The sequence below is a fragment of the Heterocephalus glaber genome, unplaced genomic scaffold (genome assembly GCF_053883595.1).
Source record: "Heterocephalus glaber isolate CG9 unplaced genomic scaffold, H.glaber_assembly_v1.0 deba00001613, whole genome shotgun sequence".
Taxonomy (NCBI): domain Eukaryota; kingdom Metazoa; phylum Chordata; class Mammalia; order Rodentia; family Bathyergidae; genus Heterocephalus; species Heterocephalus glaber.
The window spans coordinates 34081534-34107691 of NW_028258384.1; the positions used below are offsets into that span (position 1 = coordinate 34081534).

General features: G+C 45.9%; 1 protein-coding gene and 1 long non-coding RNA gene across 9 annotated transcripts in view; one reads left to right on the forward strand and one right to left on the reverse strand.

Moving 5' to 3' along the window:
* Nucleotides 1–726: 726 nt before the first annotated feature.
* On the forward strand, nucleotides 727–24548 carry LOC106010766 (uncharacterized). The gene is made up of 3 exons (XR_001184505.3): nucleotides 727–3587; nucleotides 4631–5306; nucleotides 23319–24548. It is a non-coding gene; the product is annotated as an uncharacterized LOC106010766 (long non-coding RNA).
* Tsc22d3 (TSC22 domain family member 3) overlaps nucleotides 10241–26158 on the reverse strand; it is a 60859-nt gene continuing 44941 nt past the window's right edge. For 7 of the 8 annotated variants that reach the window (XM_013078343.3, XM_013078340.3, XM_013078341.3 and 4 more), the window contains 2 exons: nucleotides 12859–12910; nucleotides 10241–11757 (listed from right to left, as the gene is read on the reverse strand). In XM_013078343.3, coding sequence (XP_012933797.1) covers nucleotides 11527–11757; nucleotides 12859–12910 — 283 coding nt within the window. In that variant the 3' untranslated portion in view covers nucleotides 10241–11526. Of the gene's footprint in view, nucleotides 11758–12858; nucleotides 12911–13610; nucleotides 13991–26158 lie in introns of those variants that run through there. The other variant, XM_004861458.4, reaches the window with a different exon arrangement.

Genomic DNA, 26158 nt, shown 5'->3' on the forward strand with positions numbered 1-26158 from the left:
TGATAACTGGATTAGTCTACTGATTAGCATAGCTCTGGGTGTGGGTAATGGGATGGCCCACCCTGGGTGTAGGTGACACCAATAGGCTTGTAGCCTGGATGGGATAAAAAGAGAAGAAGGAAGGCTTGTTGCTTTCTGCCTGCCTGCCATGGACTGTTTCTGTTCTGCCACGCTGCTCTACCTTGAGCCAGCCTATGATGGACTGCAACCTCTACAAACTATGAGATAAAATAAACCTTCCCCCTTCAACTTGTGAGTGTCGAGTATTTTGTTCCAGCAATGAGAAAGTAACTAAGACAACATCTCAATTCTTTTCTTCCATGAAGACATTTAAGAGGATAGTCTGGACTCCTGGCTTCCGGAATTCTCTGGTTAGAAGCCTCTTGGGTCACCTCCTGAGGCCCCCTTGTCTGGGCAATTCTGGGAAAACCAATCTGCAGCAGCAGAGGCATCCCTCACCCTCAAGAATCTGCCCTTCTTGATCTGTTCCCAAGGGATATGGCCACAGATGCCAGCCAGCTCTGATCCACTGGGGTAAGCACATCCCCTTTCGTGGAAGCCAGTGGTCAAAGAGGCTTGTTGTTGTTGTTCTTTATGTTTTCAAATTATTATTTTATTTTTAATTAGTACTCAAAAGCATAAATATTGTACACATTAATGGGGTATCATGTAATGTATAATACATATATACATTACATAATGTTTAAGTGAGGTTAAATATATTTATTTTCTCAAATATCAGTTCACTGTGATGAACTTTCAAATTTCTTCTAGCTTTTTGAAATGTATAGTATGTTATTATTACCTGTAGTCACTTTAATAGTACCCCTTGCTCCTATTTAATTACAACTTAGTACACATTGGTCAACCCTTTACTCTCTTGTCCCAGCCTCTAGTAACCACCACTCTAATCTCTACTTCTAAGAGATCAACTTTTTTAGATTCCACATATGAGAGACCATACGATACTTGTCTTTCTATGTCTGGCTTATTTCACTTAACATAATGATCTCCTGTTCCATTTATGTTATCACAAATGACAAGATTTCATTTTTATGGCTGAGTAGTATTCCATTGTGATAATGTACCACATTTTCTTTATCCATTTGTTAGTGGATGGACACCTCAGTTGTTTCCTTTCTTTGGCTACTGTGATTATTGTAACTCCTTTTTTTTTGGCTACGTGATTAGTGCTGCAATGAACATGGGAATGCAGATGTCTCTTTAACATACTGATTTTATTTCCTTTGGATATATGCCCAGTAGTGGAATCGCTGGGTCATGTGGTACAGTAGTTCTATTTTTAATTTTTGAGGAATCCTCATACTGTTTTCCATAACAACTGTACTAATTTACATTCCCACTACCAGTGTGCAAATGTTCCCTTCTTCTTAACATCCTTGCTAAGGATGTAATAATCCTTGTTATATCTTTAGTCATATATATAAAATATTTGGTGGTACTGGGGATTGAGCCCAAGGTCTTCAGACTGAGCTATATCCCCAACCCTTTTTTAAATTTTTTATTTGAGACAGGGTCTTGCTAAGTGGCTAAGTTGCCCAGGCAAGGATTGAACTTGCAGTCCTCCTGCCTCAGCCTTCCACAGTGCTGGAATTACAGATTTGTGCCACCACTTCTACTAACAGAGTTTTTTATGAAGTTCTTTTCTATGCTCTCTTCCTCTTCTCTTTTTCTCTCTCCTTATCTCTCAGTATATCTAGACACCTGCAGGAGACACTGCTGGTTGCCCACTTCAGTGTCTGTTCTTCTTAATAATTGAATTTGTTTGGGGATAGCAATTTACTCATTTAAAGAAAGGCTCTCTTTTAATTAGAAATAGGTAGATTAGGTTTTGGTCAATAAGATGTAAGCAGGAGCATGAAGTATTCTGAGAAGCTTCCTCAAAAGGAAGGAGCTATCTTCTTTCCTTTTCTTCCTTTCTGTTGCTTAGATTGTAGCTATTATGGCTGGAGCTTGAACAGCCATTTTGGACAATGATGCAATATGGTAAATATGGTGGGCAACAACTTGGAAGAAGTTTGAGTCTGTGACAAGTTTATAGAGATGCTGTACCAACCCTGGGCAACTTCAGACTTCTTTTATATGAGGGACAAACTATTTTTAAAAGGAACTGTTGTTATTTTTTGTTATTCAGCCAGAGCTAATCATAATACCATGCCTCCTTCCTAAAATGTCTTGATAAACAGCTCCAGACAATGGGCTGGAGTTTTATGGCTTAAATATGGCTAATTATGGGGAAGAGTAAGCCTTTTCACTATCTTCGGGGAGAGCAGCAGGGATTTCTCTAGGCAAGAGTCACAAGGATGCCAGTAATCTGCCCACAGTGTCCCTTCACAGTCAGCCTCAGGTGGACCCTACATTATGTCTCTCAGTTACCACAGTAATCCTCATGCCTAGTCTGGTGCCTGACACCGAACAGGCTCAATTGCAAATTGTTGGGGATCAGGGCCAGGTGGGAGGAGAGAGGGTGGAAATGTGGGTAAAGGGATTGAAAATGATCGAGATATGTTACACATATGTACCATTTACCCAGAATGAATGTAAATATCGTGTATTGCAAGCATATACCCATAAAAATAAATAAATAAAACTGTTGACAGAACAAATAGTTCTTTGCTTTCATAATTGACATGACCAAGAGGTCAATTTACTTGAAGTGATTTGAAAGACTTTGGGAAAGCTCTCTCCTCATCCTGTCCCCATTCAAAAACTTCTTACCCAACCCACCATCACTTGCTATAGTACCTAAAACTCCCAGAAATGTATTTATTGATCAGCATGTGTCAAGTACTGTGTGAAGTTCTGAAGATTAGCGGTGCCGGAGACAGGTATGATTCCTGACTTTAGGGAGCTGCTAGAACATTGAGACAGAAGCAAACAAAAACATGCAAAGGAATCATCATAATCTGGGATAAGTGCAGTGACAGAAATGGTAAAGTGGGACAGTTTAGACAAAGTGGGGTGCAAAGATCTCTGAGAGGAAAAGAGAGCCACAGGATAGGAACAAGCAGCTCTGCAAAGAGCAGGGCTGGGGATGCTGCTGGGGGCTTCAGGGCCAAGGGAACCCATGTGAAAAAAGGCTCTAAAGAGTCTTTGGGGGGGAGGAAAGCAGTTCACTTGGGCTGGAGCTTGGTAAGAGCTGGAGAATGACAAGTGAAAAGGATGGAGATGTCAGTGGAGGCCAGATCACGCAGGCACTTGTAGGCCACGGGAAGGAGTTTGGACTTTATTCTTAGTACTGTGATAAGCCATTGATAAGCTTTAAACAAGGGAACACCATGATCTGATTTTGCATTAAGAAGGTCACAGTGGCTGCTGTGTGGAATTGGACAGCCCAGTGCAGAAGTAGCGAGGCCCATGTGTAGGGTTTTACCTTCAGGCAGGAGAAAAGGACAGCTGCTTATGCCAGGGAGTGGCAATGGGGATGGAGAGGAGTCCAAGCATTCAGGCCATGTGTTGGAAGTTGAGAGGACCAGACTGGGCAGTGGGTGGACTGTGGGAGCTGAAGCGGAGGCGGAATCAAGGTTTCTGGTCTGAGCCACTGTGTGGTGGTGCCACACTCCAAGGTGAGTACATTGGAGGAGGTTGGAGTCATTACTTTGATTTTGGTCTTATAGATAGCAATGTACTTGTGAAGCACAAAGGGAGCTGGCAAGGAGACAGACAAATATTTGAGCCTGGAACTCAAAGGAATGCTTAGGCCAGAAATCACTGATATGGCCTGAAGACCTTGAACCTTGGGAGTAGATGGAACCAAACAGGGAGAGAAGACAGACCAGAGGCACTCTAGATCATCGTGGGAGGAGAAGGCTGCAAGCGTGACAGAGGAGGCAGAAAGAGTATTTGCATATTACTTGTCATACCCAATAAAGTGTTGTGGAGTTTGAGGAGGCTGATAAATAACACCTCTTCTCTTCTACTTGGAATCAGAATCAGTTAAGAGAAACATGGGAGTCAGACAGGAGATAAGAAAGGGCTGAAAGCGCAGGCTGAGCACATGCATTTTGCAGGCTGAGGGAACCCAGAAGGTGGGGAGTGAGTATGAGACGAGGCTGAGTGTACCCTAGTCTACCTTCCCAACTCCCCATCCTGCCTCATATGCTCCTTCCCATGGGAAACGTGCAACAAGCTCCAGGAGCAGAGGCTATGTCTGACCTGGTCACTGCTGCAGCCCCTCTACTTTTCACTGTGCCTGGCACACAGTAGGTATTAATGTTTGTTGAATGAATGAATGGATGCATCTGGATGTTAAGGTTGGAACAATTCCTACAGATCATCCAAGAATCAACTATACCCAGGCCTCAATCCTAGACCAGTTTTATCAACATTCCTGGAAAAAAGGCATCAAAATTTCTTTAAACCTTCTCCCTGTGATTTCCATGTGCAGACAAGGTTAAGAACTATTGCTCTGCTTTCCCCCTTCATTTTACAGATGGGGGCACTGAGGCCTAGACCCAGGTCCTCTGTAGTGGTGTAACACCAGAGGATGTGTCCTGACCCTGTGTGAGTGGCTTCAAAAGCCCTCGTCTGGGGAGCGGGAAGTTGGGAAAGATGATCTCTAGAGCACTGTACAGTGCTCACTGCCTTTTGCTCTATTTTCTGATCGTAGGTGTGAATTACTGCATCATCACTTGCACCTCAAGATGCCCATGACGGTGGTCAGGTCAATTTTCCACTTGCAATGACTGTGCCCTGGATTGCAAGGAACAGCAAGAAAGCTATGTTTGGGAGACTTCAGGACCAACAGACCTAGTCTTTGGTGGTGAATTCATCCTGGCACAGCAGGGGAAAAAACAGGGGAGCCCAGTTGAGGAACTACAGTGGGCTGCAGCTGCCCTCTTTGCTCCCATTCCTTCTTTTCTAGTTCTTGTTTTCCCCTGCCCACCACTCCCCTATCATCTCTTTCCTGTTCCTCTCCTGCACTCTCCGTGTATCTGTATCAAACACAAGTTTTGCAAAGGCACACCTATGTATGGCTTCCTCTGCCTATTCCATAGAATCTCTCATATCTTCCTCTCATTTCTGCTAGGTGACTCAGAGCTTGAAAGTGTGTTGTCACAATGTAGGTAACCAAAAGTGTTCATGAAATTAAAAAGGCTAGAAAATAAGGCCATATGTGATTTCTTCTGCTACAAAATGGAAACTTGTGGGTACTGAGCCATGTATTGGTCCTTGAAAAATGGTAATTTCTTGGGTGCTCTTTAACAGGGCAACTTGAGAAGAACTAGATATGAGGATGAAGAGAACTGGGGGCCAGAAGGAAAACTGAGGCCTGGAGCAAAGAGGTAAAGTACACAAGTCTCATAGCCAAAGATCTCTTCTTGACTGGGGGATTTTAATTAGCATCTGGCTTAGAAATGATCCTGTGTAACCATATTGTTTTGCAGCATGGTAAACTGAGGTCTAGACATGTTGATGAGTTGCTCAGGGTCATATGGTTTGCTAGTCAATACTAGGCCTACAGCCCAAGACTTTGGGCTGCGTCTTCCTAGAATATCTCAGCTGCTTCAGCCTTCCCCAAAGTGACCTTTAGGGACTAGTTTAATTTTATAAGATGACAGGACTTGTGGGAAGGACTCTGCGGGGGAAACATTGAAAAGGATAGACCAAGAGATAAAAGCAGAGGGAGCAGCAAAGCTCAGTGCTCTCTCAGGGCTTTCCTAGCTTTCTTCACAGGCTCTCCTCTCCTCTTCTCTTCACCTTCTGTTTATGCTCCACAGCCACTTCTCTGGGGCCTGTGTCCACTCATATCACTTCTATTCCTGTGCTGTGCAGACATGTGCACATCTCATGTTCGGGCCCTTGATTTGCATTTATTTTTCCACACCTGTTTATGGAATATTTCCATATGTAAATATGCTTAGCTCAGCAAGAAATAAAAATTGTAATTCATCACCCCTGTGAAAGGTACCAGCCTTTTCCTACACCCATTTCTTTCAGTGCTTACATGGTCTCCAGTCCCCAGACTCAAAATTTTCAGGGCACCAGAGGCTTGGGGAGTTAGTGTTTCACAGGTACAGAGTGCCATTTGAAATGGTGGTGATGGATGGTGGCTATAGTTGCACAACAGTGCAAATATATATAATGTCACTGGACTGTACACTTGAAATTGGTTAAAATGGTTATATCTATATACTGTATATCCATATATATCCATAAATATTTATGTGTGTGTGTATAACAAAAAACTTTCATGCTATCCTTGACTTGTGGCTACTTTGCTGTCTCATGCTCACCTGACTCACTTTGCCACCAGGTCATGCTGATTTTCATCTAGTGAATGGTCTGCAGACTTTCCCACACTCCATATTCCACTGTGTTGCCAGTGACTGACTTGTTAGAGTTAGGGATTCTTTTTTTTTTTTTGGTACTGGGGATCGAACTCAGGATCTTGCACTTTTGAGGCAGGCAGTGGAACCCCTGAGCTAAATCCTCAGCCCTGTTAGGGATTCTTGAGCCCTAATCCTTCTGTTGTCTGGGTATGGGACCTGGCGTCTACCTTTTAAACTTTCCAACTAACCCAACATAGGCAGCCTGCAAACTGCACTTGAAGACATCCTGCCTTGCAGCGTTTTTTGCCTTTGTTCTTTCCTTTCCTTTCCATGACCCTTATTCTTGCCCCGGCTGGCCCTCATCGCCTCACACCTGGATTACAGCAACAGCTGGCCAACATCTAGCTGTCCCATTTCAGCCACTCCAGCTGTCAGAACCCATCTTCTACAAATATTTTCTGTATCATATCACTTCCCTGCTCAGGATCTTACCATGGCTCCCTGAGACCTATGCGATCCTATGTAAAGTCTTTTGGCTGGATGCCAGCCAACTGGGCTTCCAATCCTCCTTTTCCTTCTCTGTTCACTCCTATTCCCCCCACATTCTCTGGTCATTTTTTCTTATGTTAGCCCTTCTGCTAATTTGGAGGAGTCTCCTTTCTACCTCCCTACCTCCTTTTCCTGGAGCACTTCTGGTTGCATAGGAGGAATTATGATAACTCTTCAGATTCTCCATCCTGTTCCTCAATGCATCCATCTGGCCTCCCCTCATTCATGCTCTGCTGTTCACTAGCTGTGTAACTTTGGGCAAGTTGTTTAACCTTTCTGTGCCTTAGTGTTTTCATTTCCTCATCTCTAAAGTGGGGATCTTAATAGAATATATATGTTATACATTTGTGGAGAGGATTAAAAGTCAGTAGATGTAAAAGGGTTTAGAATGCTATCTGGCATAAAGTGCCATATAAGTGATATCTAACCTTATTCTTAATTGTTGTGATCGTTGTCCCTTCCAGCCAGCTTCTCTTTGGAAACCATTTCTGCTTGGAATAGCTAACTGATGGAATTCTCTGTTAAACCTTGCTTGAACTGATGGAGGTGGTTAAGTAGCTAGTATTTGGGTTCCAATGAGCTTCCCTGCAAGAGACAATCTGAGGAACCAAGTGTCTACAAAGCTCTGATTAGTTCATTAATTTCTAACCAACTGAGAAGAGAGGTGAAATTTGAAAGCAAGATTTTTCTAGAATACGTAGGATGATGTTAGGACATTTCCAAAAAACCCTAAGGGACAGTGGGTCATTTACTTTCTTTCAGGAGTTTTCCCTACAGCCCAGGTCCTAGTGACCCTATCTCCTCATCTGCTCTCTGGATTCCTTTGAAGAAGGACTCATGGCAGTGTCTTCCCCTGTGGTTGTCCCCAGCCTGAGAACATTGCCCCAAGCAGTTATTTTCTACTAATGACTTATCCCTACACTTCTGTTCTAGTTTTTTTTAGATCAACAAATAAAATTGTTTATGTCTACATTTTGAAATATATATATGTATATAAATATATATATATATATATATATGAACACAATGGTTAAATCTAGCTGACACATGCATTACTGTTCTAGTTTTCAAACTCAAGCCTATACTTTTGTGCCAAATACAAGCAATTCTTTTAAAAGCACCACTGAATTCAGTTAGTTTGTCCTTATGTTTCTCTTTCTCAGTAGAGACAAAATACTAAAAATTCAACTACCATGGAATTGGGGGAAGTCGAAATGTTTTGGACATTTAAAAGGGGAACCACATTGCCGGGGATTTAGCTCAGTGGTTCTGTTGCCTGCCTTGCAAGTGCAAGGTCCCGAGTTTGATCCCCAGTACCAAAAAAAACAAAACGGGAACCACAGCCCCACGGGATCAATGGGGTAAACTAAGTCCTCTGGCTCCCAGTTTTCTTGTCTGTCACATACATGGAGGTACATCATAACTGCCCCTTTTTCCAAGAGCAGGAAACAGAGTGCTCTTGTAATCCTTGTTGCTGTGTTGGAAGGGCTGCTGTAAGGAGGGTACAGGGTGAAGTGGCATGCCCAGGCAGGGGGTGACTATTGCTGCAGGTGTCTTTGTTCTGGGTCCAGCAGGACCAGCTGAGCTCAGAATCCCAAAGTCCATGAAAGTCCAGGGACCAAATGTTTTTTACCTTTCTGTACCCTGGTTGGTTTTCTGTAGAACAACTACAACAAAGAACTCCTATATGTGAATAATAAACATCTAAAGTTCCTCTTATCTACTCTAGTAACCGCAGTGGCTTCAGAAGTTGCAGTGTTTGTCTCTGTTTAGTTGGGGTTGCCTTGGCAACAAAGTTGTTCTCTTTTTACCACTGTGTGACTGAGGGACAAGGTTTTTCCTTTTTCTTGTAAAGAGTTTGATGACCAGAGAGGTTTGAGGTGTTGCTGGGCTACTTTCTGGCTTTCTTTTTTCATCTCTTTCTCGTTCAGCTGGAAATTGGCTGTGGGAAGTCGACAGATGAGTGGAGTAATCTAAAATTCTCTCAGCTTGTTTTCAGAGGGGAAGAGTTTTTGGAGTAAGTGGGGATTGGAAAAGCCTGGACAGGTGGGGATGGCTGTCTGGGGGCTTCCAATGCACTAGTCCAAAGTATGTATCTGCACTAGCATCTGGGCAATCTGCTTGCCATGACCCAATTTGTATGTGTAAACAATGAACTTGGCATCATGAGCATGGAAGTTGGGGGCAGGTGAGGGAATTGGGGTTCAAGAGGCCAGCAAGCAGGGGCCAACAAGCAGAGGTTTGCAACATTACGAAGGGTTCTAGTAAGTGGAAAAGAACAGGCCCACATGTATGAACTTGAAAGAGAAAGAAGCATGTCATTTTTATTACACTTGGGCAGTGACTGGTACAAAGGAAGGGGCTTTGAGGTTTGTGGCTCAGGAAAATCAACGAGTTCTGTTCTATTTCAAGTGGCAAAGGGATAGGTATATATGGTACAAGAAGCTGAGATTGGCATCACTTTGATAGGGATGATTGTCTCCCTTGGGGACACAGTAGGCTTAAGACTATGCTTAGGGGCCAGGATGGGTTCAGGTTAGGGTGTGGTACAGGAGACACTAAATGCTCCAAATTGCCGAAGAAATAGCAGAAAGTTGCAGAGAAATGGGACCAAGAAAGGCTGGTGGGAGCCCTCAAAAGAGGTGGGGGGAAGCTAGAGTCAGGAGCCTTGGTCTTGGCCCTGCCCACATGGCTGGGGGGTTTTGCAAGTGAACTCTCAGTAGTGACAATGGAGAAGCAAAATTGAAGGCATTTTCCTTTAGGTGGGGTGGGGGAGGCAGAAAAGAGGGGGATGGTTTTGTCACCTCATACATTTTCCATAATTTTCTCACTGAGGCTCTCCTAGCTTCCTTGCCAAGATCAGGGATCACAATGGATCAGCATTAAGGAGAATGCATTATGTGATGTTTTCAGAAGAAAGAAAGAGGCCCACTTAAGTTTCCTTGATTCCTCTCATCTTGCTCCCCGACAGGAATTGTATTCTCTGCCCTTTTTTGTGGGGGGTCTTTTCGGGTGAATCCTTAGGTAGCCTCCTAAATCACCCCCTCAAGCTGACAATGGGTGTTAGTTACCTTGCCACTCATTATGAAGCTCTCATATGAAAGTGAGACCAGAACAGAGAGAGAGGGCTTCAGGTTTGAGAAGAACTCACATAATAGCTGTGTAACATTGGACATGTCACTTAACTGGCTGAGTCTCAGCTTCTTTACCACAACAGTGAGTGTAAAGAGCCTGTCTTTCATATAGGCATTGTGTGGGTGACATATGACCCTGGATGTAGCATAAACCTGGCACTTAGGAGCTCAACAAATATTTGTTGGGTCAGAGAAACAGTCTCTTCCCACTGGGTAAGGGATCTTTCCTGCCCAGTCCATTTATACTCAGTCAGATGCTACCTGTATTTTTAGAAAAAAAGAGCAAAGTTTATTGAAATTTCAAGCTACATTTGAAAAATCAAAATTCAAATCCTGGAGACATACATCAGGGTAAGGTGTCAGAAAGTGGAAAGTATTCAGTGTCACAGAACCCCACAGAGACAAGCTCCCAGGGCACATCCCCTAGACCCCATGGGATCAAAGCCATTTCCTCATCCATCCCTCATCCACAGTAGGACACTATCCTTCTATTAACCTGAAAGTTTTCCACAAAAATTTTTTTTTAAAGTTCTCAAACAGCAATGTGAAGTCCAATCTGATCTTCTCTCAACCCCATTCTATGTAGTCAGCACCAGTGAATGGTGGGTTTAGCATTCAAAAGAGGACTTCACCTGTTTACAGCAGGGAAAGGGCTACAGCAGCAAGGGATCTGTGGCCATGTTCTGAGGCTGGCCCCCCTCTCCCTGTCTTTACTCTTGAGTCTTACTTAACCTACAGGACAAACTGGATCAAGCTGGTAAATGAACACAGTCAAAGAATTAGCTTTAAGACGTAAGGGACCAGTCAGTATTTCTCAAGCTGGTTAGCCCCTTCAACACATAGGTGTATGTGTATATGTATACATCGCTACACTAAGATAAAGATCTAGCCCTATGGGTATATATATGCATTTATGGCTATATAGTAAAACTATGCCAAAACTAACCAAACAGAACTTTGTAAGCGGTCATCCCAAAGCTGTAATCCCACACTGGGTTGTACACAAAGTCATGCATTATACCATATTAACCAACAGAAGGCTGACTTGGCTCAATCTCTCTCATCTGTACCCCCTGTTTTGGTGAGGCAGGGGAGAAGAGAGAGGCTGCCTCTGCTTAAAACACAAATGGCTTCTTCATAAGAACAGTCTTTGTCAGATGATGCTGCTGAAGATGTCCATGGAAATGAAAACAGACCCCTTCTACTTTCTGGAGCAAACTGGTGTCACTTCTCAAACTACCTTTGGCCATTGCCAGATGCAGATTAAGTTGCCCAGGTCCTGGGAGTCTCTAGGACATGGTGGGATTGGAGGCTCATACTGGCTTAGGGTTACGAGGCCCCACCTCCAGAGACCTGGCTGCTCTTTGTCAGGGGTCTGTCACTGGAGTGGACCCAGGTGGCCATGTCCTTGGGACATCTCTTGGCACCAGCTATGTATGCTAGGTGTAAAGTTCTCCACGTGAGATGACGCTTGGGGAGCCAAAAACAAACTGGAAAGATCTAGGTAGTACAAGTTTAGTGGCTCTGCCCACCCTTAAGGACAGAGCCACTTACACCGCAGAACCACCAGGGGCCTCCGGTGCTTGTGGGGATTCAGGAGCTGGCTCTTCAGGGCTCAGCCTGGACTGGAACTTCTCCAGCTGCTCCGGGCTCGCCAGGGTCTTCAGGAGGGTGTTCTCACGTTCCAGCTGGGAATTCTTCTCCACCAGCTCCCTAATTTGCTCCTTCAGGATCTCTACCTCCTCTCTCACAGCATACATCAGATGATTCTTCACCAGATCCTGCCACGGAAAAAAATGACAAGAAAGCCATTCTAGCCATCATCATCTCTCCAGCACCTTCAACCTTGCTATGGGTTGCCTGTGCTGGCCTTCATGTCACTGCCCTGCAGCCTTCCTTCAGCATGCTGGCCCTGTAGCCCAATTCCATGTGTACCCTTCTCTGAAGTACTTAAACCCTCACTGCAGGATTTGGGTCATACCAGAGTTGGGAGCCTGGTTTTGATCTAAATAGACCCCCACCTCAAGTTTCTAACGACTTTCAAGTGTGGCTGTTTAGGCACCTTTGGGGTGAGATTTCTGCTGGCTGCTGTTTGGCCCTACTACTGACTCAAATCAGGGGTGGGAAGGGGATACCTGCAATGTACCCCATACCACTGGTCTGCTTTACAAATCTTCATCAAGAAAACAAAATTGGCATTTTGGAGTCCTGATCCAGCACAATGACTCACAACTGTCCTGCAGCCTAGATAGGACACAAGACACTTGATCTGAGGGAAGGTGTATCGATTGCTACATCCTTTCTGAATGTGATGACTGCAGTAGGGGCCGAGAACTGTGTCATTAGGCTCCAGAGCACAATTAAGGGCTTCTAACTACAGGAAGCCCCACCCTCCTGCTGCCATTTTCGCTGCTCAGTGGAATCTGACCTCTGCCTGGTATGGAGAGGGAGAAAGGCTGGGGTGTTTTGCTTTCTGTTTCCTCCCAACTCCTGACCCCAGCCCAAGCTCTGCAGAGACACTGCAGTGCAGTTGCATCCAATGAGCTCCAGCCCCTGCCAACTGCAGGATACAGACAAATGAGTCTCAGCTTCGATGCCCTGCACAGGCCCAGGAGGGAGCCAGAGGCTGCTGCAAAGCCCTTGGATGGAGGAGTGGAGAAGGAAGGCTGGAGCCCAGCAAGTGCAGACCTGGAAGTGCCCTAAAAGGCTTCACTCTAAGCCTACCTAAGGTCTTCAGGGAGGATGGGAACCAGGTACAGGGCTTCCCTGGGCCTTTGGCTAACAGCTTTTGCACCCACCCTCTCAGTCAGTCCTGCCCAGAGTTACATAAGCAGTACAGCAGCTCAGTCTGGGGATGGGAATGACATGAGGATGCCACTCACCATGGCCTGTTCAATCTTGTTGTCAATGGCCACCACGCTGGCTCCTGAGGCACTGTAAAGACAAAAAGCAAAGCGACCCATTACTCACCCGGATCCACTCTAAGTACCTGGCAGCTGTAGTCAAAGTACTCCATCTGCCCAGGCTCTTCCTTTCTCCCTCCTCTCTGGCCCGGAGTTCCAGGCAGTTGGTTATCAGGTTCCTCTGTGGTCCCTGCAGGAAGCTGCACTTCCCCACCCAGGCTAGCTCTGCGCAGCTCCGCCCAGGGCTCCGACCGACCCGGGCAGCAAGCAAGTCCTGGGGCGCAATGGGCAGCGTGGCCAGCTCCGGCGATATACAAACAATGGGGGCACGCGGCCCAGGAAGGCCCCCGCCGCCGGCCCAGAAAGTCCAGGCAAACCTACCAGGCTCTGAACCTAGCTACCAATTCCTTCTGGGCTCAGAAGCTTCGGGCCTTCTCCCCAGCGGTGCACCGTCAGCCCCGTGCTGAGCCCTGCCCACCACCCTTCTGCCTCCAGTTGTCTCTGTGGCTGCAGCAGCCGCTTTTCAAGGCGCAGCGGCCGCAAGGACACTCCGACGGCGGATCCCAGCGCCGTGGCGACCCCCCTTCCTGCGTCCCCTACCCCCGCCCCTTCCCAGGATGCTACACCGCGGGAAACAGGGACCTGCGGCGCACGACTAGCTGGGAGATCCGGCTCGGTGCCCAGCCCCCGCCGACGGCCCGCTTGGCGCGGGAGCTGGGGCCAGTGGTTACCTGTTATCCAGCTTAACGGAAACCACATCCCCTCCAAGCAAGGAAGAGAAGAAGGAGATGGAGAAATTGTGCAGCTGATAGACCGCCACCTCCATGGGCGACTGATACATTTCGGTGTTCATGGCTCAGGCTGCCCGGGATCTCTGGCCGGGCTTCGGGCTGGGCTGGGCTGACTCGGAGGCCGCTGGCTACTGGCGAGCTGCACCGGGCTGGGCTCTGCGGCAGAGTCTGGCCCCGGGGCTAGGAGAGAGTGAAGGCTGCGGAGCGAACCCAACGCCAAGCAAGGGCTCCGGCTAGAGTTGAGGGGAAGTGACTCGAGGGATATCAGTATGTCACAAACTCTAGGACTGCTAGTCCAACCCAGACTCGGAGATATTTTGGCTCCTGCTTCTTTATATAGGAGGAGCCTGCTGCGTCACATGGCGTCAGGGGCCATGCAAATGATCCTGTCCCGGGCTTTGTGGCCCAGTTAAACCACATCCCCTCCCTGCATCGTGGGCTGGGACTGTAAACAGTTCAGCACTTTCTTGTGCCAACTGGCATCTCCAAAGAGGACTCTGGAGATTGGTAAAAACCAAACTGGAGTAGATTTCTAGAGAAATAGAAGAAATGCTTAACACCAGGTTGAAAGCCCTCAGTAGAGGGCGGTGCTGCTTTAAAAAGCACTTCTTCAGGTGTCAGCCACCTTAACAAGAATGGCTTTGCAATGCTTTCATGGATCACACTCCCTGGATACCCACCCTCACCGTTGGGAGCCCCATCTGCTGCCGACTGACCTCTCAGTCTCTCCCTTGCACGAATACTTTGTGACCTGCATGTTCACTCTCAGCAATGCAGCTGTTCCCTCAGCCAGCCAGATGGCCCACCAGCCTGCCCTAAGCCCTAGAATGCATGCACTCACCTCTTCCTTGGAATGTACAGGTGTGGGAATATCTGTGTGCTGACACATCCACAGATGGGTGACATGCATGTATACATACATAAATGTGCACTAATCTGTGGACACATGTAGATGCAGGAGAGGGTTCCAGGAACTTGGGTAGGTGGATGAACATGTATGGGGAGGCAGCTAGGTGGGTGAGAGGAGGTGGGAGGAGACAAGGTGTAAGAGTGGGCACCAGAGTGACCACAGATATCAGGATTTTTCTCTTTGGTCTCCACACCCTACTCTGCAAAGGAAGTACATGCAACATTATCTAGTATCTCATGTGCCCATTTTTAAATGAAATTCTGTTAATTTTCTATAAACAGCAGATGACAAGAAAACTACAAAGCAAGACTATATATAAAGGATTCCAAGAAAGCATCTGCCTTGTGATGGGTCCAGCCATACATATAGCACTAGAGGATGCTTCATGAAAAAAGTAGATTCCAAGCCACAAGGAAATGAGGTGATTTTTGTCTAATAAGAGTTACATTTTCGATCAAAATATATTTTCATTCTTTTCAGCTTTCAAGTTTAAAAAATAAGGCAAGAGAGGCTGAAGTCCTTTCCTCTCCTCCTTCCCACATGAGGCCTCCTGGTGGACAAAAATGGAATTGCAGTCAGGAGGAGCAAACTGACATGGAAAGGGACAGGTGATGCAACTGACAGTGTTATTTACACCAACCTAGGACCTTAAGAACATTGGGTTCTACCACATATACAAAACAGTAGTTTGGACGAGGTTAAGTCCAGTACCCATGAATCAGTGCTCCACAGGCTGTTGTCCAAAGAAATATTCTAATGCAATCAAGTTATCGGAAAAGTACTGGGGCCTCTTATCAGCAAAGAAGGTAATTATTATTTGCTTCAGGATATTTCTCTTAACCAGGTACCTGGTACCGACACATTAGCCAAGGACCCAGCCAAGCCCAGTCTGAAGGCTTTGATTTCCTCCTGGCTTCTAGTGCAGTTATGTCACTGAACAATCAACTTTTAGGCGATGATGTGGGGCTCCTCTGATGGACTTCAGTGGGGGTAACACGTAGACAGTGGCTATTATGTTTGTAAAGGACTGACCAGCAGAACTACCCAAGTAAATTTGCTGCACGAGCCCACTTAACCTCACTTCAAGTGAGAGATAATGCCAATCTTAGGACATGGTTAACTTCAGGTTCTCTGAACCTGCTGTTTGCACTAAGCTGTGTGCAGTTTATAGAACAAAGTGTAGATTTATTTATAGGTCACCAAGAATGTTATCTGGGAAAATCCTCTTAAATCAGGAGCTTCAGTGTTATTGAAATTCACTGACATATTAATCAACCCTCTGTGCCACCTAAAGATTTTTTGGTCCAGAAAGAGTCTCTGACTTTATCTTTCAGTAGCTTGCTAGTTTTTCTTTTTCTTTTTTCTTTTTTTTTTTGGTACCGGGGATTGAACTCGGGTCCTCGAGCTTGCACAGCAGGCGGTGAAACCACTGAGCTAAATACCCGGCCCCACTTGCTAGTTTTTCTTAAACTAATGTTACCTACTCCAAAAGTCCAAGGGAGATGACAAGGGGGGGGGGAGAAAAGCTGGACTGGCAAGGGCAAAACACTGCCCGGAAAACAGGGCACAGGACAGAAGTAAAACAGTTCTCTTGATGGGGTCTCTCATATGGAGACAGTAGCAAAGAAATCCAGACAGTTTGGGGAGGGAAGGGGAAAAGGGTTAAGTTTGCTAGCAAAGCTACATTTGAATTGTTCACTAATTATACTCCAATTAAAAAACAAGCTGAGTTTGAAACTCACTGACCATAATTGCTACCATTAATGGAGCATCAGCTATGGGCAGACACTGTGCTGGCTGTGCCACAAACTGCAGTATAGGCACCATCACCACCAGTTTTCAGATGAAGCAATCAAGGGTCTGAGAGGCTACCTTGGCGTAGGCTTGTTGAACGAGTGGAGGTTCAAATGAATGAGTCAAGGCAGTTAGAGGATGAGTTGGAGGTGTCAGAGAGTAGCAAAGAGGAAGAAAGGGTGAGGGGTGGGCAAAACCTCCTAGGAGGCCAGCAGCACTATTTGAGAGGTCCAGAGGCCAAATCTGAGCTCTGCAAGCATAGTCAGCTCTTCTGATGCTTGGAGACCTGACAAATATCCAAGCTGTCCCAGTGAGTTTGAAGAGGGCTGAGTTCACTTACATCAGTTCAAAAGGCAGTGGGGCAGTCCTCAAAGCAGGCTACCTCTGGCTAAGAAATAGGAAACGTTAATGCAACTGGGTGGCTTTCAGAATGGAATAGGTAGTCCAGGGGTATACAATATTCCAAATGAGGTGTACTGTCCAGTCAAACCTTGAGCTCCTGGGGCCCCCACTCACTGGCTCGCTTAATTACCCCCCACCCCCATTCTTGCTGTGCTCCGCTTTTAGGAGAATGAAGTCAACAAGAAGAAAACAAGCTCACATCAGAGATTTAGTTTTAAAAATCAACTTCAAAAAGGTGTCAAGTGTTCAGTCCATACTCAGGTTGATCTTGTATTCCCTGTATACCTCTAGTTCTGTTGTGTGAGAACTGATCACCTTGAAGCCTTATGACCCTCACTTACCAAAGAACAACTAGATTCCAGGATGTGATGAAGGAAAACAATGGAACTCAATGTCTCTGTACAAGTATTTTCTAACAACAAGGACTAGGGAGATAGATGGGGAGATAGGACAAAGGATAGCGGGGCGGCGGGGGGGGGGGGGATGACCCAAAGGGTTTCCTGATTAACCCTCAGCACACCAGAAATTTCTCTCCCCAGAATAGCAGTACCAGACCTTGCAGTCGGTGGAAGTTTGTGCTGTATGTGATATCTATTCTCTGATCTATTGTTCCTGAGTAATGTGCTTATCCTTGAGACTCTCAGCATCCTTGTGTCCTGTGGAGGTGGGACCACACAGAAAACAGTGGCCTAGGAATTTCACAGCCCAGAAATCCCAATGTTCATAAATGTTTCCAAACTTTCCTTCTTACGTCCCACAACTTAAAATGCAGGCTGATCCAAACCCCAGCACAGCAACACCTAACTGATGAGGCAGGCCCTTCACCCGGCCCTAGTTTTAGCCATGGAACTTTGCAACAAAACAGACATAGCTCACCCTGCTTCTCTCCGGGACAACCTTCTAGTGGAGGGTGGCATAGTAAGGACAGGGCCTACTCTCCCCATCTCAGTGGCCCTGGAAGCCAACTTATTCTCTTTGAACTGGAAGAAGTGTCTCAACATTCCCATTGGTCTGTTCCACTTAAAAAGCCAGACTCTCTAGGACAAAAGCCCTTCCTACCCCGGTTCTCATGGGACAGTGGAACAGTGACTAGGCAAAGTCTGGGCAGCAGTAGCCTCAGGCAAGACCTCAGCATGTTGATGAGGGATGGGGAATAGGCTCAGGGTGGGTACAGCAGGTTGGGAGAAGCAGCATGGTGGTGGGGATCTCACTTCTCTTTTTGTCATGCTTGAAGCAATGTATACCACACAGCCAGAAGGAAATTATTTATAGGCAAGTCTTCCTCATTTTCTATGGGGAATGTTCCACCCAAGGATTTGGACATGTTGCCAGCAAAACACAGGGTCCTATGTCAGAAGAAGCAGAAAAAGACATAATGCAAGAGATGTGGGATAAGCCACAAAGCAAACACTAGGTTAGGAGCTGGAAAGGGAAACACAAAAAGGATACTGAATGCTACAGCATTAGTACTGTGCTAATGGGATGGGTTTAAAACTCCCCCAACCCCGTACTCCTCCACCTCAGTCTCCTTCTATCTGAGGTTCTGTCTAGTTCTAATTACTTACTTGTCCCTTTTTCTGAAGAGGCTGGGGGAGTAAGGAGGCTGAAATGCCATAGTTTAAATTGTCCTTGCTTCTCTCTTCTCTCTTCCCCTCTGGTTCCACTCCAATGTGGGAGACTTTGACTGGAAGGCCACTGCCACTTACACAGTTACTTTGGCTTCATGGAAAATCCCCCAAGTCCAGAAGGAGGAAAGCAAGAAGGAAGGACAGTGACAGAGAAAGTGCCTTGTTCTCTGTGGATCATGTGAACTGTCCTGCATGGCTAGGACCCAGAGTCCTGACTTTGGGGGACAGGAAAATGGGGAGGAGGATGGAGATGCAGAGGCAAAAGGCAACAGAGGGGTGGGAGGGAGCCCAAGGAGAAGCCTGGGGGAGAGATGGACAGTGTCTTGAAGAGCAGCTCTAGCAAATGATTTTGGGCACACCCTGGCACTACATGATGGCAAGAGCAATGAATTGTGCCTTTCAGCTCCCTCCTGGACAGGGTCCCATGTGAGATTCACAAACAGTCTCTGAGTGACACTAGGGACAATAGGCGGAACCAAACCCTGTTTCAACAAGGCATTCTATTCCCCCCACCATCATCCAGAGAAATCAGAAACTGCTCTTGTCAAATCACCTCAATCACCCCAACTTTGATGGCTAACTATGGAGAGGTGTTGTCCTGGTATCTCAGTAGAACCAGAGTTACTGGCAGCTTATTCAGGAATGCAGTTTAGGCTCAGTAGATCTTAAATTTCATGAGCCTTGTGTCAATATTTATGCCTGTCTCTCTTACACTTATGCCTTGCAGTTGGGAAAATTTACCTCCATAATTTTCCCAAGCTTTCTTCTCATTTCCACCCTCCCTATTATCTGTCTACAAGTATAAAATTAGAGATTCCTGAAAAAGAAGTTTGTAAATTCAACCTTAGTAAATGGAATGACAGTCCTTCCTCCTCTCCATACTCACTGCCATTAACATTTAATTCAATTCAAATCAATTTGGTTCAAAGTTGACTCGGTACTTATTCAAAGTTCAAAGCACATTTTTCAAGCAAATTTAAAAAAGGAAACTGGTAATACACATCAAAATTGTGCTTCTTTCCATAATATCCTGGGTTTATGACAAATTCGTAAGTTTTCTCAACTGGTCAGACCTTAATGAATAGTTTGCTTCAGGAAAAAGCCTAGGGTCTAGGGGTACACAAAAGGGCAGCCCGAAGTTGGGGAGGACCACATCACTACATCTCTGGACATTACTTCACTCCACAAGATTGGCTGTTTGTTTCTCTTCTCTCCACCCTGTTCTTTGGTAAGAACCCACCTGGATGGGGATAACACAACAGCTACAAAGCCTGAGGTTTCTGTGTAATACTTTGGACTCCTCTGGCACTATGGCTGACAGTGGCAAAAGGGTCTGGGGACAAGGCACAGGTACTGTATTTGCTTTCTGAATTGCCAGTCCCTTCTTTCTGAGAAGGGGATCTATCTCCTCTGCCAACCTCTTGGCCTTCTTCCTTTGGCCAGCTCTTAGTCTTGTCCTTATCCCATCTCTCTTAGCAGCAGATGCCAAGGTTCTTTGCTTTTCTCCACAGATCAGCAAGCATCATCAGATAGGCAAACAGCCCCCCTCATCACATCCTATCCTTTAGAAATTCTGGGGCACTGTAGCCTTCCAGGGGCCAGGAAAGCAAGCAAGAACATGGCCACTCTCCATGTTTATTTATCTGCACTAGCCCTCTACCAGCCTGTCTGGGCTAAGGAGACACTGGTAGGGCCTCTCCTCATCTCCTGTCTCCGTGGAGCCATCCCAGGGTGAAAATTCCAAGTAATTTTCTCTGGCAGTTTCCAGGGTTACTTTGAGTGGCATATGAAGGGCTTGGAGCTACTGGCAATGCAAGGATGATGAGAGCTGGAAGGACCTCTCAGGGACATACAGCCGGCAGACAAGGAGCCTGTGAATAGGGCAGGGGCTCTGAGGTGGAGCACCTGGCTCCACTGCACACCCCACTATAGAATGGGTGACCTTTGAAGTGGCACAGGTTCTCTATGAAACAAAAGCATGGTTAATAATGCTCGCCTCTCAGGGGCTCTGGCTTGTTGGTCATGATGGGTAAGCATTCTGAGCCTCTGAAGGACCTCACATTGTGCTCCTGAGGCCTCGCTTACCTCACAGCACAGCTATTCACCATGGACTCACTTGATGTGGCTCCTTGATCCTCTATTGTGAGACTCTATGACTTGTGAAGAGGGGTTCTGCAGACTGCAAAGGGGCTCTGCACGACCCCATCCCCACCCGCTGCTTCCTGGGTGGAAAGAATGCAGCCCAGCTAGGCCGGAGGGGGGGTAGCAGTGGGGAGACAGGGCACACTACTCTCAGAACAGAAAGGAAGGAGACGGGATGAACCTCTCCCTGGGCGAAGGTCCCCAACTATAGGAAAAGTGCCAGGGAACTCAAAGGACTGCTTGGAGGGGTTAAGGAAGGCCTTCTCCCTGGTTTGAGAATTGCAGACATGGAATACATGCACCTTATCAGGAAAAAAGAGGTGTTCAAAGCACACACACATTGATGCAAACACCTTCTCCACCCTTTCACACAGTCTGATTCCCAGACAGAATCTGGCAGAGAAGGCCCAGTGTGTCTGTCTGTCTTTCTCTTTCTGCTGTTGTCAGCTTCTCCATCACCCCAAATGGATAGTAAGGGCACAAGACATGGCAAGATGGAAATGCAGGGGCTGGGGATTTAGCTCAGTGGCACCATGCCTGACTCATAAGCGCCAGGTCCTGAGTTCGATCCCTGGTACCGCAAAAAAAAAAAAAAAAAAAAAAAAAGATGGAAATATAAGACATTCTAATTCAAGCCAGAGTGTCAAAAGCCGTGGCTTAAAGGCGAAAGCCGAGAAAGTATGTCCCCCAAGAGCCCCTGTGGTACCACAGGCACTGAGACTCACTTTGTATGGCACATTCTGATGCAGTTCAGCATGTTCCAGACTGACTGTCCATTCTGCCATCTCTTTCCCTGTTGCTCCTAGAAGCTTGATCAGACCATGAATGAGAGCTACTATTAGAGGGATAACCCTGAACCTACTGTGACTTCTTTCTAAAGCTTTGGCAAACTTTTCCTTCTTTGTTGTAAGAATTCCTTCTAAGACATTCCACAGCTGTCAGTGGGAACTCAGCCTAGGCAGCTGGGGACAATGGGGGTGGGCATTACAGTGGGGAGGAGAAGAACCCAGGCCAAAGAAGAGGAAGGGGATGATTTTTCTCAAACAGCACAGTCTGGTCAATGGACCAGCACAACCTCCCTTCTACAGAAGCCAGCTCTTCTGTAGCTCTGTGACTGTCACCACCCAGTTAAACACGGGTCAGTTCCCAGGTGTGTCTCATTCCCCCTCAGGAACCTGCTAGGGCTGACGAAAATGATTTGCCAGGGTCTCTGCAAACATGCTCATCTCTACCTCGATCTAAGCCTGGAGTTCACCCATCCCCACTATTTTCACTACACCGCACGGGTGAGAGGCCCTCCTTGGCAAAGTGGTTGTCTCCACTGCTCAATGACTCCCTTCTCCCAAGGAGGTAGAGGAGGAGGAATTCACTATTCTCTGTGGTACACATCTGGCACATGCTTGGACATTTTATTTTTATGTCTAATTTACACTGTCTGCTAGGTTTGGGGCTTAGAAATAAACAAAGGCTATATCCCGCCCACACCCCCCAAGGCCTGGACTTCATGATTGCCTGCCAGCAACAGTGACCCATTTAACCTCTTTTCTTGCTTCTTCAGACACTCAGTGTTGGGGGTGGGGTTGGAAGAGAAAGGTATTTTGGGTCAAAAGCCTGGAAATTCTTAGTCCCAGCCTGAAATACCATTCCCCAGCCCTTCCTGGCAACATGAATGGTAAGCACTGAAGTCACCTTATCAAGTACAGATTTCTTTTAAAGGCTATAGCAAGATTGTAAGGATAAAGCACAAAAATAGAAAATTCAAAATGTTGGCATTCATTTTTTTTAAAAAGCCGACTTACAGATGTCTTTGTGCCACCAAGCAAAGACAGAAGTGCCCAGGTCTTTGTGGGAAGAGCCTTTGTGGCATGAGAGGCCTTAAAGACCTATGGACAGCAGAGCATGGTGGGCCTGACCAGGAAAAGCTTCTTGCCAAAGCTCATACACATTAAAAAATAAGAGGAACACTAGCCCCTATGTCTCAGCATAGAACTCTAGCAGCAAACTAAGGAATCCTGGTCAACAGTTCTGACATCCTGTTATTTGCTAAAACTAATAGTACTGTGGAGTTTGTTGACAGAGTCACAGAAGAGCTAAAGTAAATATGGAAACTGAGGAACAGCCAAGTATAGACAGTTACTAGCTCAGCAGTTGAGAAGAGAGTTTCACAGATACTCTCTGACATCCTGGGGAACCTGGGCCTCCATACAGTTGGGAGATAACCCAGAAGGCATCTGTCATGTCACTAGGTGATTTCTCTTCAACAACAGCCTGCTACAATAATGGGTTTGGCTCAAGAACTGTACTGGGACTCAGACAGATAGTAGTGATAACAAGAGTTGAGAGCGACTCTTCTCTCAAAACACATACATCACATAAGGCATACATGTTTATGTGTACCCTAAGGTCTGGAAACACATATAATGTCACTTTATATTAGTTGACTGATTCATCCATTCATTCTTCAGATTGAACTCAGGGCCTTTGTACTGAGCTATATCCCTAGTCCCTTTTGTATTTTTTAATTTTAAGACAAAGTCTTGCTAAGTTGCTAAGTTGCCCGGGGTTGGGCTCAAACTTGCAGTCCTCCTGCCTCAGCCTCCCAGAGTGCTCGGATTATAGAATGTCACATCTGGCTTTCTTTCTTTTCTTTCTTTCTTTCTTTCTTTCTTTCTTTCTTTCTTTCTTTCTTTCTTTCTTTCTTCTTTCTTTCTTTTTTTTTAGCAGATTAAATATGTCCTTAATGATATTATATATTTTTTCCTTATTTTCCAGACTTTATGGACAACTTACAAGCAGCATTCCTGAGTTTGGGGAGAGTGAAAAGGGGCCATGTGAACATGATATCCTCCATGATGACTAAGGGGCCTGGTTCCCAAACACTGCCGGCCAAATGGCTCTTCAAATGTGCAGCCCTTTCAATGCTGTTTCAAAGTCTAGCATTTCTAACCTTCTGTCCAGTTCCCATGGTTTCATAAGTTATCCATACTGCTTATGGGGAGGGAATGGTCTGAGGAATCAATGTTAAAATGGAATCAGTATTCTTTTGACATTCTTGTCAGTCTTTCTCTGTATGTAACGTTTCTAACTTGCACAACTCTTTAGCCTTGAGAGCCTCTCCAACGGTACAATCAGCCATGAACAGGACCTCTATTGTTTCAAGCAGTCTGGAGGCTCAACCACACAGGAGCAATGCAGGGTCTCAATTGAGTATCCATTGGTTTCCTAAACTAGAATAGAAGCTTTGTGAGGGGAGGAGCTTATCTTCTATCTTCCCCTGTAGACTCAAGTATTGTACCAGTGTCTGGCACACAGATTAAATGTAGTAAATATGTGCTTAATAAACAAATAAAAGGCCTGGCAAAGCCCTAAAACTTTGCTAATGGCCCCAGTAGGGTAGAACTACTGTATAGGCAAATTCATGTATTAGCCTTTTGTTAATATTTGAATTTGGGAACAATCATTTAGAGAAATCATGCAGTCAAAACATGAAAGATCTATGAAAATCAAACATACAGTACTTGGGAAACCCAAAGGCCACTAATGACCTGGAAGCAAGGCCCAACTTCTTAACTAAAACAGATAATTCACCCTGGTGTGTGCTCCTGGTTCCCTGCTAATGCTGGGGCTTGGGTCAGTTTCCACGTGTAGCTAAAAGGGCTTAGTCAGTTGAGAACAGTTCACCCACAGGGAGCAGTAGAGGGGGATAAAACCCAGGAGCAGGGCAACTAAGTCTCAACTAAGTCTGGCACTAATATCAAAGTGGGATTTAGGGCTAGCAAGCCTGATTCTCAGAGTGACACCTATACACAGTAAATGGAATGATGGGGAAGGGGAGGGACATAAAAAGCTCAGATATATCCTGACATCCACCAAAATAAAAGAAATCTCTCTATTAACCCTTGGATTTGAAAGACTGAGCTACTGTATTAAAATAAAGTCATTCTCAGAAGGTGAACCATTTAGTTTTTCTTAGGGAAGGAACATGACAATGTCTTCAGCTTGGTCCACTTAGTGGGGGCTTCTGGGAGAAGCAACCCAGGCTGGCTAAGTATAGACTGATGGGGTGCTGCCTGGGGAAGGGGAATTGAAATGGTTACTGATTACCTGGTGGCCTTGAGCTTTTAGCAGACATGCAAATGTGCCCAAATATTCCAGACTGTCAAGAAACCGAGCTGCCTGTGAGTGGGCAGCTCTAAGAGTAGTAGAGTTTATGGCCCCTGAACACAGTTGGGAGATAACCCAGAAAGCATCTTCGACATCATCAAGTGATTTCTCTCTAACAATAGGCTCTCACAATGATGGGTTTGGCCTATGTAGCTGATACTGATCCCTCAGACAAATAGTGATAAAGAGAACTGAGAGGACTCCCCTTATACATATGCAAAGGGAGGGACTCTCTGAGAAACTCTCTAGCACCCATTCCAAATGAACTTGGTCAAGTGGGAACAAAGGAAAAAAATTATGTCAGGTGGTCAGTGCTTTCTCCACCTTGGTCAGGAAGCTGGGGGACTGCACAGAAGGGTTCTAAACTCTCTATGCTTCTAGATCCCTATACCTGAAATAGGAATCATGCTCCTTCTATCATAAAACATAGACTCCATACAAGGTAATTGCTTTCTCCTTCTCGGTAAATAAGAGCAAGTTATTTATGAAGATGCTCTGGACATACTGGGGACATTTACTTTCAGTGCTCCCTGTCTGGGAGACCTATTTGCTTGCTCCCCAGAACTCCCCTCCTCCTCAAACTCTACTGACTTTTTTATAAGTGGCATAGCTGAGACACTGAGCCTGAGGAATAGTCTGTGTCTGAGTGGGGTTGATGGATTCCCCTTCCCTGGGGTAATTTCTTTTCATCAAGAGCCTCCTGCTAACCCAAAGGAATGAATCTAGTGAGGGAAATTCGGCAGGTCACTTCGGGAGCTTTCTTTGGGCATTTTCTGCCTCTCTCTGTTGACAGTGCCCTTTTTTGCCTGTGCACCAGATGGTCCTGGCAGCAGACACAGTACTCACACTAGAGGTGGCGAAGGTAAACCCTTGCCCCTCAGTGCCCTTCACACCCATGTTAACTCTGGAAAAACCTCAGCCCTGGGGCACCTAGCTTGACCTGGTGATGACCAGCTGCCTGATACCAGGTAGAGTCTGGTCAAGGAGGGAGGCAGGGAAGTAGGGCTGGGTGTTCCTGACTCTGTCACCCAGTTGTGAAGTGCTGACAGCTGGGAGAGGACCTGAAACCAGTTAGCCTAGGGCTCCCAGCCAGCAGTGTATTTTCATCTTGTTTTGACTGGGACCATCCTCCCCTGTGTAAACATATGCACTGTGTGTGTGTGGGGGGGGTGCAGGATAGTTTAAAATAGGTAGGTGGAATTCATCCCACCAGTGAATCATCAGTGCAGGGAATACCCTGCAGGTGGGCCTTGTGTTAAGCAAAACTGACATAGGAAAACCTCCATTTAATAACAGGGCAAGGATGAATAGCTGTGAGGTCTTGACCTACCACTGGGAGAACTCAAAGCTTAATTTGATCCAAATAACAGCAGTGACTCCCTGTACTGATTGCTTAAAGAGCACTGTGTTAAGAACAATATATGCATTGGCTTTTGGAAGACTGTCAA